This window comes from Cnephaeus nilssonii, assembly GCF_951640355.1.
Source record: "Cnephaeus nilssonii genome assembly, chromosome: 7".
NCBI lineage: Eukaryota > Metazoa > Chordata > Mammalia > Chiroptera > Vespertilionidae > Cnephaeus > Cnephaeus nilssonii.
In genome coordinates this window covers 57,069,031-57,083,012 of record NC_137078.1, presented here as the reverse complement: position 1 = coordinate 57,083,012, position 13,982 = coordinate 57,069,031, and the positions used below count along the sequence as shown (strand labels likewise).

General features: G+C 36.1%; 1 protein-coding gene across 1 annotated transcript in view; it reads left to right on the top strand.

Annotated features, from left to right (window-relative positions):
• Positions 1-688: 688 nt before the first annotated feature.
• PDE4B (phosphodiesterase 4B) overlaps positions 689-13,982 on the top strand; it is a gene marked incomplete at its 5' end in the record, with an annotated part of 436,891 nt that continues 423,597 nt past the window's right edge. The window contains 2 exons of the mRNA XM_079777598.1: positions 689-730; positions 5,712-5,947. Coding sequence (XP_079633724.1) covers positions 689-730; positions 5,712-5,947 — 278 coding nt within the window. The remainder of the gene's footprint in view (positions 731-5,711; positions 5,948-13,982) is intronic.

Here is a 13,982-nt window from a genome sequence, read left to right as displayed (position 1 = left end):
ATTCTAGCTCTTTCTATCTACTGGTTGTTAAAATTCTCCGTGATGAATACTTGCCTAAGTACCTATTTATGTGTGAGGGTTAAACTAATAGTAAAATTGAAATTAAGAATTTTTTAATCATGTATATTTTTTGTATTGATTTACTCCCCCCCCTTTTTTTTTGACAATAGTATTAAGGGATCATATTTCTTAACTTCTAAATCTGCTATGTTTTAGCTATTACCTTGGCCAAATGATTTTCCTGATCCTCTGTTCTCTCATTAGAAAAATAAAGAAAATAATCTCACAGACATTTATGGGAATCAAATGACATATTGCATGGGGTAGAACTGTTAAAGTATAAAACAAATATACATTTTATCTACATTCTTAATGATCATTGATTATTTGGGAGCCCAGTTATTACAATTTTCTCTTTTCCCAAATAGCTTTGCACTTACTTTTTGGATTTTATGAACCTCTTTTCTCACATATCAGATTGAATTGATTTGGTAAATTGTGATATTTACTTATGCATGTATATTGCTTGCATTCAAATATTTATTTGGAGAATACAAATTTATATTTGACTAAGGATACCAAACTATTCATTTTGTGTGTCTTTCTTCTCCTTGTAGGTCTTAAAAATTGTCAGCTAAGCTACTCTGAATAATAGACTTCCTAAGAAGGGAAATTTTTCATCTCTATAATGAAGAAAAGCAGGAGTGTGATGACAGTGACGGCAGATGATGTAAGTTCCAAAAGTCAGAGATCCCGCTCACCTTTTCTCTGCTCATTAAAGGAGTCACTCCATAATCCTATACGAAGGATAGGCAAGGATGTTTAGCACCACCACTTTGTCACCAGGTGTTTCTATGACCCAGACGTTATCAGCACCTGCACCCAGTATTCTTCGAGGTGGACCGCAGGAACGCTGCCCTTGCTGCAGCTTGGAGATGGGTTCCACTTGAGCTTTATGGTTTTCACTCCCCAAACCATCAATCTCTGGTGCACGCCCACAACCTAACTCTCAGAAACTCCTCTTTTCACACTGCCTGCATTATGATGACTTTCTTTCATACTTTTACTCACGTACAACTAACCTTTGAGAGTCACCTCCTATGTTGGGGGTCTTTGACAACTGCTCATAAGAAGTTTGTGACGCACACATCTTCTAGGTCTTGGGTGGTGTGGTCCTTATAGCAGCAGCAGCAGCATTACCTGGTGTTTTTTAGAAATGCAGAGTCTCAGCCACATCTCAGAACTACAGATAACACTGTATTTCAACAAAATCCTAGGGTGGCTAGATATGTATATTATATTTGAGAAGCCCTGCCCCACGTCATCTGAAGTCTGTAAACGCACCATCTTCAGGGCCTTGCATCTTGGACACCTAAGATGAAGTATCTCTTTTGTTTTCCATTGATCAGTCCCCCTTTAGAGTGTCTTTAATTGTCCAGTCTTTACTCAGTTTATGTTTGTAAGTGAGCTAAAAGTTACATGCCACTAATCAGATTTGCAGAAGGAAGGGAGGGAGGGAGGAAAACGAAGAAATTTTCTTTGTTCTCTGTAATAGCTCATTTTTGTTGTTAAACTCCTCTTTTACAGGTGGGGGAGAGCCTGGAAGGAACCTGAACTTGCAGGTTGATGTAAAATGTTATCTTTTGGGTAAAGGCCCAGTCTTTCAGGATTTCTCCCAGTTCTCATTCTTCCCCTTTAATCACGTGGCATTGGGCAAAGGGGCAGACTTAACATTAAGCAGCAGTGTAGTAACAGATGTGTGATACTGTCCTTGTCCTGTATGGTCCTTTTCTGCTAGTGTTTACTGTTGTCCAGTTGAGGAATAGTTCATTTCCCCAGAGCTTTGGTTGTTAAGTCTCTGCCCTTGGTCCTTAGGCTTGTGACAGGGGCAGCAGGTGATGGCTGCTCTCCACATGAGCAGTGTACTGTCTCAGTTCACTTAGAGTTTGACCTTCTCCTCCACTGCCTGGGCTCTTTACCTAAGTACTCAGTGGGGGATCTAGTTGTTTAAAAGATTCAGCCCTGCTTTCTGGTAGCCCTTACCTTTGGGCTCTTCACCTCATGGACTCCTGGTCCCTTTGCCCCATGCTGCAGCAAGTCATTGGCAGGGAAGCGGAGGCTAATTCCCATCTACCTTCTCTGTTCCTTTATGACTGTGGGAACTTCTAGGACCTGCAAGTGCGGAAGGAGACTTAGGCATATTATGAGGCTCTTGTCCTCCAAAATGTACTCCTTTGCCATCGCTATTTCTACTCTTTAATGTTAAGGGATCTCATTAGTGTTCTGTTCCCATTACCTATAACAACGTTTTCTTTCTTTCTTTCCCCCTTTTCTGCTCCTTGACCACAAGGGAATGTCCCTTAATTCATATTCCATGTTCTCAGTTACAGACAGTGAAAGCTATGTGTAGACATTCATGCTCTGCTCAGGATATCGATAGGGAAACTACTGGAATTTAGAAATCCCTTTTCTCTTAAAAAACAACAACTTGGAATTATTCATTAGCACTTTGTATACTGTGTGCTCCAAGGTTCTATTTTCTGGAAGAATAAAACTAAGCAATGCATGCCAACTAAAAGATGGATAACTGCTCTTTCACTTGCATCACATCCTCCAGTTATAAGCCTGATCCTCCCTGAGGCCATGGTTGCCACAGTCAAAAGATGGGAAGGTTGTATATAAGAATTTGCAAAAATTCTTATATGCACATTCAAAGATGAGGGCCCTAAGTGTTATTTAATGCTTCCAATACTTTCCATTTCTAGTTTCAATAACATTTGCTGGCCTACTATTCAAATGGAATGTGTATGTAAGCACACTATATATCCTTGGAAATACCTAATCTCAGTTTCTCACCATGAGTTTAATCATAAAAATTCAAAAATTAGAGTAAGCTCTAAAAATGACTGAACAAAAGACAAACAACAGCAGGAACAACAAAGCCTTGACTTTGTAGGCACCGATATGCCTCATCTCGACACTTTAGTGGTCCCGACATTAAGGTAAGTTTTGATATGGGGACAGGACAAAGAATCTTTTTGGTGTCTCTTTTCTTCCTCCCTCCAAACTATTCCTACCAAAGTGCACGGTTTCACCTTAGCTCTTCTTTTGTGATAACCTTTTGGAATTACATTAGCAAAAATATTGATTTTTAAACAAGGATTATCCAAGAAGACGAGGATGATCCAAAACTGGTTGTTTCCCTTGGGGTTATAAAGACAGAAGTTAATTTTGGTCAGTGTGTGATACATTTTGAAATTTGTGATTTCCAAAGGACACATTCAAATGAATGTTCCTTGCCCCCCAAATCTGTGATGTGATGAGTGGTGTAGAGTCAGCTAAAGTTGTGCTGGTTACAAGAAAGTAAGTCCTAGGTCATAAGTTCAGTAGTTGAGAATTAATGGAATTAGATTTTGGCTTTGAGAATATTAGTACTGTATAAATTATAAGTATAAATTAGAGAGTTTTAGGAAATTATGAAAAAATCTACATGGGCTAATTAGCATTTGTAAAACACTGCTAATGTTTCCAGTATTTAACTTAATTTCTAAAAAGCTTTTTCCCATTATGATCTTTTGTGGTAATGTATTTTCATGTTAGCTAAGACCTTTTCAAACACATTCCTTTAACTCAAAGTATGACTTTAAATCTGTAAATTCAAGCCTGTTGGCAAGTCAGTGGGGAAGATATTTTATGGTAGGTGTGACTTTGTTACTTTTCAAATAACATGTATCAAATAAGTACCTAGTTCATTTACTATACTATTAAACCTAGTTGGTAATATTCCCATTTTCTAAAAGAGAAAAAATATCCAATTTATTGGGAGACTATGATTGTTGGTGTTTAACTTAATGATATACCTATTTCTGTTCTCTGGTACAGTATTTCTTGCATAGGAGGGAAAGTATAGTCTTAAGACTTTGCTTTCCAGATAATCAGTACTTTCTTTACATGCAAATTTGGAGCTAGACTGATTCATAATGATGAGTTCTGAATTTAAGTTTGTTTTTTAATCTCTCTTTAGGAAAACTGTAATTCGGTATTCTTAACTAGTCTAAATGTTTTTTGAGAAAAAAACTTAATTCTTCTACGTTTTCACCTCAGCCTCTTATTTGAAACACACACACACACACACACACACACACACACACACACACACACACTAACTACAGTAAATGCTAGGTCTACAGTGCATTTAATATAACAACCAGTTACTGAACAGTAAAACGCTGAATACTTTCCAGAATATTTCAAACTGCGGGAAATTCTAGATTGTTTTGTTTTCTTCCTGTTTCCAAAGTGTGTTTCTATGGAATTTCAAATAAATTGTATTCCAAAACCGTAATTGTATTCCAAGCACAAGAAAATATGATTACTAGTATATTCCATTTTAGCAGGGCGAGTGAGGCCCCTGCAAATTGTCAGGCCTATTCTTGCCTATATTTCCATCAGCAAAATGTCCTATGCAGATCAGAAAGTATAAATTGCTAGAGTGTAACCTCTATGAGAACATTTACTACACTGTTTTTTGATACAGCTTTCTTAAATAGCACAGTGCAAAACTATAATAGGTGTGCAACAAATATTTGTTGAATGAAAACAGTTAGACCCTTAAAGGTGAGTTAATTATTCTTGTATAAACCAGGATGGGTGGAGGAGTGGGGGCAGAGAAGTTTGTTTAAACCTCAGGACATCTAGTCCTAGGTCTCCTAAGTCTATTTGGAAGGGCTAGTAGGAAGTACTTGCTTTTTTTTAAAGGCACATACTGATTTTCAGGTGAGAGACCTTGGCCTGATGGTAGGACTTCCATTATTCCCTGTTAAGATAAGAGTAGAGAATAGCCATTTGAGGTGCTGTAACATTTTCTGTCTTTGGGCTATTTTGAATGGTAAACCAGGCAATAACTCATTTGGGATCCTCACTCCCAACAGTACCAGGAACCACAGTCACCAAAAGATATGTAGGAAGAATAAATAACTCTAATCATTGGTTATAGGACAGTGCTTTTATCTTCTCACAATAATTTCATTTATGTCAACATTAGGGCAAGTATTGAACATTGCAATCCAGCTCAGAACTTGATTAATTATACTCCTCTCTCTCTCTCTCTCTCTCTCTCTCTCTCTCTGAGCACTTATATAATGTGCGCAATAAAAAAAACAAAAACAAAACAAAGCAAAAAAAACCTCAACCCTGAGAAGACCTTATATTGGAACAAAAATAGTAGTCAGCCATAATTCCATCTTGCTATCCTATGATAGAAAATATTTTTACTTTAAAACACTAAGCTAGAAACTTTATACTTTAGCCGGGAAACATTGTTCCCATGTTGTGGAATATCATTGATTTCCCAAATTTTTTTCAATTATAAGCTTTCATTTTAGCAAATATAAGGCAACTACAAAGCAAAAGAAAGCAACATCTCAGAATTTTCCCATAAATGGGAAATATTACTTACAGTCATAAAGATCACCATGAATATGCAACTGATATATTATTCTAAAACTTGAGAATTAACCTCCTCCTCTCTTGTTTTCTCTTAAGCTTTTGACATCAATGTTAGATTCTGATTGTGAGATAATGAATCAGGACTTTATGAGTGACAACTTGATCATTTAGTTTCTTATTTTACTCCACTATGCATCATTTTTAACATTTGATTTTTCTTTTTTTCTCTCTCTCCTTGTTTTCTTTCCCTGTGGATCCTCCAGAATGTTAAAGATTATTTTGAATGTACCTTGAGTAAATCCTACAGTTCTAGTAACACACTTGGGATTGACCTCTGGAGAGGGAGACGGTGTTGCTCAGGAAACTTGCAGTTACCACCACTGTCCCAAAGGCAGAGTGAAAGGGCCAGGACTCCTGATGGCGATGGCATTTCCAGACCAACCACGCTGCCTTTGACAACACTTCCAAGCATCGCTATTACAACTGTAAGCCAAGAGTGGTGAGTAGCCCCCAAATGTCAATTCTAAGTTTTATTTTCCAACTACTCCAAATACAAGTTCCTGTTATTAAAATATGAGTTATCTGTGGGGTAAATAAGGCTGTTGACATTTTGACAGTTATTTTTCCTTCGGGTAGAACATGAAACCTTTGTAACAGTAGAGATATTTTCTACCTATCTAGATTGGAAGGAGCCTATTGAGGAAGAAATGTGATACTTTTTTATTAATGTCAAGGGAAAGCAAAATGGCTGCCCATGAAATTTTTATAAAAAGAACTATTGAGTGTGTGTGAATATGTTTGAATTTAATAAATCAGTATTATATCAGTTCTGGTCAATATGGCGGCATAGGTAAATGCGGTACTCAAATCCTCCCACAACCACATTAAAATTATAACTAAACTATAGAACAACCATTATTTAGAACCACCTGAAATCTAGCTAAACTAAAGCCCTGTAACTAAAGATATAAAGAAGCAGCCACAATGATACGGGTAGGAGGCGTGGAGATGCTGAATGGGCTGGTCCCACACCCAAGTGTGATGATAAATATCAGGAAGAATATCTTGGATGTGGAGGTCTCCTAAGGAGTAAGGGGTCCCAGACCCTTACCGAGCCTCCCAACCCAGGGTTTCAGAGCCAGGAAGAGAAGTCCCCATCACTTCTGACTGTAAAAACCAGTGGGAAGTGTGGCTGAGTGAGATGGAGGGCTTCTGGAGTCCCGAGCAGTTTCTCTTAAGGGGCCTGTGCTCACACTTGGGCACACTCCTCCTGAGTTCCAGCACCACAACAGAAGCTCAAAAGGCTCCAGGGACTTATGGAAGGAATTGAACTGTCTGGCATTAGATTCCCCCAAAATGGGGATAGTGTAAATTATACTATCACGACTTCCCGTATACCAATACTAGCATCATGGGGGAGCCAGAAGGAGAAAAGAGAGAGAGCAAGAAATATGGTGCTTTTAAAATAACTTTTTGTTTGTATCACTTATTAAGGACCAGAGCTAAACATATTAAATTATTGTACAATATTGTTCCAGTAAATCATTAAAATCTGTGATTTGTATGGTGTGCCATAAAACCTGCCACATGCTGAGATCTATCTACTACGCTGATGGGTAGTCCAGTGTGTGCTCATTTAATAATGCAAGTCACCTTCTAATTGATGGTTTTTAAATACACTAAGGCAGTGCTCAGCAAACTGCGGCTCACGAGCCACATGCGGCTCTTTGGCCCCTTGAATGTGGCTCTTCCACAAAATACCACGTACGGGCGTGCACGTACAGCGTGATTGAAACTTCGTGGCCCATGCGCAGAAGTCGATTTTCGGCTCTCAAAAGAAATTTCAATCGTTGTACTGTTGATATTTAGCTCTGTTGACTAATGAGTTTGCCGACCACTGCACTAAGGGTTACAGCACCAAGACTCCAGGTATCATAGTTATTAGCATGAAGTAGCTCACCAAAGAGTCTGTATGTGATTGAGAAGCCTATTAACACATTCTAGGGAGACTGGGCTAAAAATTTGAAAGCCACCCACTTCCATCTTCTGTTTAGCTGAATTAACATTGAAACAGTCATAACTAAAATGGGCATATTTCACCCATACTGCTTATTCAATCACATAGCTTCTGTGATTAGCCTTGATTATGTTTCTGCATACTCAGAGATTTGGATTCTTAAAGAGCCCACAGATTTATTTTTCAGCATGTTGACAATGGTACCAGTGGTGTCAGTTGTTATGGTATTGAAATGCTTCACACCAGTTAGTAAATATATGCTTTTTAGAGCTATCTTATTGTTCCTACTATCTTCAAAGACTTCCCCAGAACAAATTCCTCACAATCCAGCAACAACAAAAAAGGTGATGACTGGCATAAGCAGGAATCCAGTTTTGACAGGTGTGTTGCTGTATCTGCTAAAATAATACTCCTTGCAAACTTTGAGTTCATTTAACTCAAGGATACTTTGAGAGTTCTGGAATTGTCCCTTCTGTAGAAGTATCAAATCCTAGACTCTGACATTTGGGACATGCTTGTCTATCCGTCTAACTTGAATGTATCTATCTGTACAAAGAGAGCAATTGTATTCACCCCATAGGCCATTGTGCGGAATAAATATGCTTATCTCTATAAGGTACCTAGATTAGTTAAAAGCATATGTTAGGTGATCAACAAATGGTAGTTTCTCTCCTTTTGATCATTAGCCAATAAATTCTTCTGGAAATTAGAAACCATGTTTCAAGTATCAGTAGCCTCATGCTGGGTGTCAGTAGTTTATAGGAAAATTGAGAATCTAGACATAATCCAGAAAGTTTATATAATGTAGTCAGTCAACACCACATATTAGTAATTCACTCATAATACGTCTGTTTTATTTCAATTACCTAGATACTTTTGAAAGTATGAGAATATTTGATCATTGACTGTAATATCTTCCATAACTTATTTTCATTATTTGTCTTTTTGGATTGTATTCTGGTAATTGCTTTGGTTTTCTTTCCTTTCCACTTTGCTAATTCTCTTTCCAACTATATCTAATTTGCTGTTAAATCTATTAAGTTGAATTTTCAGTTTTATTGCATTTTTTTAATTTTTAGAGTTTGCATTTATTTACTTATTAAATATTCTAGGTCAGTTTGTGCAGTTTTCTTTTCCCCGCATGTGTAAGTTATTTATTGCTGCATAAGAAATAATTTAAAAACGTAATGGTTTAAAGTAACAAATAGTTATTATCTCACGTTTTCTGTGGACCAGGAATCCAGTTGTGGCTTAGGTAGGCACCTCTGCCTGGGTCTCTCAGAAAGCTAGAATCAAGTTATTGGCCGGTGTTGCAATCATTTTAAGCTTGACCAAGTGAGTGGGATATGCTTCCAAGCTCACTCACCTGGTTATTTACTATTCCAGGTACTTGCTGCTTGTTGACTGGAAAAAATGAGTTTCTTGCCACATGGCCTTTCTATAGGGCTACTCATAATGTGGTGGCTCATTTTTTCCAGAGTAAGGGCTAAGAGAGAAAGAGAGATAATAGTCAAAGTATTTTTACAACTGAATCTAGGAAGTGACATTTCATCACATTTACATGTTCTATTCATTAGATCTAGCCCACACATAAAGAGAGGGACTGTACAAGGGCATGAATACGACGAGGTGGGAACCAATTTAGAGGCTGCCTACACATTGTAGATATTTTGAGGGTTTAAAAATTTTTTAAAAACATAGTGAGAATAATTATTTTATTCCTTTGCTCATTCAAATATATGATATTTAAATAAGCAAAGGGTCTGTTTTTTATTATCTGTGTTTTCTAATGGTTTTTATTCATACTTTTTTTAATTAAAAATAATCTACATATAGAAAAGTATACATATCTTAAGGGTATAACTTGATAAAGTTTTACAACCTGGACACAAACATATAACCAGCATCCAAATCAAGAAACTGAGCTTTACCAGCACCCAGAGGCCATCTCTTATGCCGCTTTCCAGTCACTACTTTTTCCTCACTTCTATCTATATTGTTGTTTGATTTACTTAAAGTATTCCTAAGTTTTTGAGTTTGGAACTTGATAAAAGCATCTTCTGTAAAACATATCGCATCCACTTGCATCTTTTCAGAGTGGATAATTCTAGCCATTAGATATTTTCCCATACAGAACTGGACTCAATTACTGTGCTGTCTGGCTCTCCTTTAATATACTTCATCTTTGCTCTGCTTTTCTTTAGAGTCTTAATTCCACATTTTTGTGGGGTAGAATTATTATTTTTCAGGGTACAAGCAAAATATAAACCTCCATCTACAATGAACTGTATCACCAGAAAATTCACCTAGTAATTATTTTAGTATTTTAAAAATTCATGGCCTTTGTCAATCTACATGAATTCAGATTTGTCTACAGTTTTCTTCTTAGGCTCTAATGGAGAATGAGTTTAGAAAATTCAGTTTGGTGCTGCCCACCTAACCTTGGTACCAGCAGTTTTAAATTAGAACTGTACCAGTGCTATGTAGAACATGAAGAACTCAGCTGTTTTGCAAAAATTGCAAAAATATTGCATGCTACCAAATGATACGCAAACACTTTTTTCTTTTGGGGACTTTACCTCCAGTAACCTCATCATTTTCTTATAGTGAAGAGCCAAGAAAGCTTCCCTTTTTGCTCTGGTACAGTAACCATTCTGAAATATTCCCAGAATGTTTTCTAAAAGTCATACTTTTGGGGGGGGGGGGGGAATAGTTTACCAGAGCTCCATTCCACCTAGGGGCAGGACATTTCCTCAACTTTAGCCCCTCTGGCCCATCTATCTTACCTAAGGGTGGGATGAAGCTACGAAATACTTGTGACATAGGTCCACTACAAATCTGAAGTTTAATTATAAAAGTATGAAATGCTTCCCCTGAATGCCTTCCTACCACACCAACAGGGTTTCAAGTTAATAAGGGTAAATTTAAAACTTAAAAAGCTTCAAGAGAAACAGACTTTATGTAGGAGTAGTTTCTAGGGAAGGGCAAAGAAAATGGGAGAGCAAAACCAAGATACTAGAGGCATTTGAAACCTCCAGCATCCATAGCTATGACAAACATTTGCAGCCAAACCCTAGCCAGATTAAGATGAAACTTCACACTTATGGCGTTTGCCTTAGTTTCTCTTATCTGATACATCATATTGCACTTTTAACAAGAAAATTACACAGCATGATAAAAGGCAAGGAAAAAAAAGAGCAAACCAAGCATCAGACCCAGATATGACACACATGTTGGAATGATCAGAAATAGGATTTAAAATGACTGATATGTGTAATAAGGGCTCTAATGGAAAAATAAAAAACAATCAGAGAGATGAGTAGTGTAAAGCCAAGAGATGGTAACTCTAATAAGACAGAATCAAAAGGAAATGCTGGAAATCAAAACTATAACAGAAATAATGAGCTCATTAGTAGACTAGATAAGGCTGAGGAAATAATCACTGAGATTGAAGTTAGGTGAATGGAAACTTGCCCAACTGAAATGTAAAGAGAAAATAAATCCCTCAAACCTAAAACAAACAAAGGAATGTCCAAGAACCATGTGACAGTTTCATAAAGTGCAACATATGCATATTTAGAATATCAGAAGTGAATAGACAATGGCGCAGAAGTAAATATTGAAGTAATGACTGAGAATTTTTTTTTAATTGATAGACACTAACCACCAGGAAAGTTAGAGAATACTAATAAGGATAAATACCAAAACATCTATACCTGGGTATATCATATTCATACTTCAGAAAACCCAAAACAAAAATAAAATCTTGAAAGAAGGCAAAGAATAAAAAACATGTGTAGAAAGGAGCAAAGATAAGCATTAGAACAAAGTTCTTGTTAGAAATCATGAAAGCGAAAGGAAAGTGGAGTCAATTATTTGAAGTGTTAAAAGAACTCCCACCGCTATCAACTCATAAATTTATAACCAGCAAAACTATTCTTTAATAGTGAAGAAAAAATAAATACTTTTTATACAAATGAAACTTAAGGGAATTCATCATCGACACTCCTGCCCTGAAAGAAAGAATAGAAGTTTTGGGGTGAAAAGAAAATTATATATGGTATAAACTTATATCTATATAAAGAATTGTGTAAAAGAAGAAATAAGTAAGGATAAAATAACATTAGTTTTCTTAACTAATCTTTCTTGACTACACAAAGCACAACTGATTAAAGTAATATAGTAACAACAAACACTATGTGGATAAGTGAAATGAATGACACCAAGGCCATAGTACCAACGTAGATTATATGGATGAATGAAATGACTGACAGCAACACCGTAATGGACAGGAGGGAGCAATAGGGACTATTCTGTTTTAAAGCAGCTGTACTACCCAGTAGGGAAGATTTAGACTAATTATTAATACACATTGACAACTCTAGAGAAAACACTAATTATTTTTTAAAAAGTATAATTAATATGCTAAGAGAGGAGAAAAATGGAATTATTTAAAATGCTTAATTAAAACCAGAGAAAGAAGAAAAAGAGGGTAGGACAAATTATAATAGCAATAACAATAAATGCAAACAGCTATAAATATCATAGATATTAACCCAACTATATCAATAACTATGAATACCAGTTATCTAAATACACACATTACAAGATAGAGATGGTCAGAGTGGATAAACAAAAGACTCAACTACATGTCGTTCACTAGAAACCCACTTTAAATATAAAGCTTTAGTTTTTTTAAAACTAAAACAATGGAGGAAGATATACTATGCTGATATTAATTAAAAAAAAAGCTAGTGTAACTATATAAAGCTAATTAAAGAAGACTTCAAATCAAGGAGAATTATCAGGGATATAGAGGGCCATTACATTAGAAGACATAGTAATCATTAATGTGTATGTACCTAACAACAGGGCATCAAAATACATGAGGCAAAACTAATGGAGAAATAGACAAATCCACTATTATAGTGTAGACTTCAACACCGACTTTTCAGTAATCAATAGACCAAACAGGCAGAAAATCATTACAGATGTATTTGACCTGAACAGCACTACCAATCAACTTGATTTAATTGAATTATTTTAGAATACTCCATTTAACAACAGCAGAATGCCCTTTCTTCTTAAGTGTGCATTGAATGTTCACCAAGATACAATTATCCTGGGCTATAACACACACCTTAACCAGTTTAAATGAAAAATATTATATAAAGTATGTTCTCAGATCACAATGCAATTAAGTAAGAAATCAATAACAGAAAGAGAGCTGGAAAATCCTAAATGTTTGGAGATTAAGCAACCAAAGTCTAAATAAAAGATGGTCAAAGAGAAATAAGAGAAAGTTATAAATATTTTGAACTGAGTGAAAATAAAAATATAATTTATTATAATTTGTGGGATACAGCAAGAGTAGTGCTTAGAGAGAAATTTATAGCATTATAATATATACTAGAAGCCCGATGCATGAAGATTCGTGGTAGAATGGGCTTTCCTTTCCCTGGCTGCCGGCACCGCGTTTCCACTCTGGCCCAGCCCCTTTCTGCTCAGGCCCCGCCTTCCCACGCTGCCCAGAGGCCCTGAGAGACTGGGGGTGGGGCAGAATGCCTGCATCATCACCATAGCAACGACGCAAGCATCCTGCTGCTGTCACTCGGCACCTGTGTATGCAAATTAACCGCCATCTTTGTTGGGTTAATTTGCATATCACTCCTGATTGGCTGGTGGCATAGCGGAGGTACGGTCAATTTACATGTTTGTCTATTATTAGGTAAGATATTTGACAAGAATGAAGAAGCTAAAATCAATAAGGCTTCTATCTTAGGAAACTAAAAGAAAGAAACAATTTAAGACTAAAGCAAGCAGAATAAAATAAATAATACGATTAGAACAGAAATCAGTGCAATTGAAAAAAAGAAAACAATAGATAAACAATGGAACCAAAATATGTTTATTTTAAGGATCAATAGATTGATGAATCTCTAGCAGGCCTAACTAAGAAAAAGAAGAAAAAAACAGATTACCATTTTCAGAAACAAAAGAGATATCATAACCATTGATCTCATGGAGATTAAAAGAATAATAAAAGAGTACTGTAAGCAACTCTGTAGCCACATATTTGAAAACTTAGATATTTGGACTAATTTCCTTGAAAGATGTAAAGTACCAAAGCTCACATAGGGGAAATAGATAACACAAATAGGACTATTTCTATTAAATACATTGAATAGAAAATCAATAGCTTACAAAAAAAGACAGTTCCAAGTCTAGATGGTTTCATTGATGAATTTTATTGAACATTGAAATAGACAGTAATCAGACCATCATGACCATAACACCCAAATCATTACAAGAAGGGAAAACTGCAGACCAATATCTTCAATGAACATAGATACAAAAATCTTTAAAAGAATTAGCAGATAAAATTTAACAATGCATTAAAGGATTATATGTCCTGGCCAAGGGGGATTTATTCCAGATATGCAAAGCTGGCTTGACACTTTAAAGTTGGTCAATGCCATATACTATACCAACAGACTGAAGAAGAACAATCTATAAG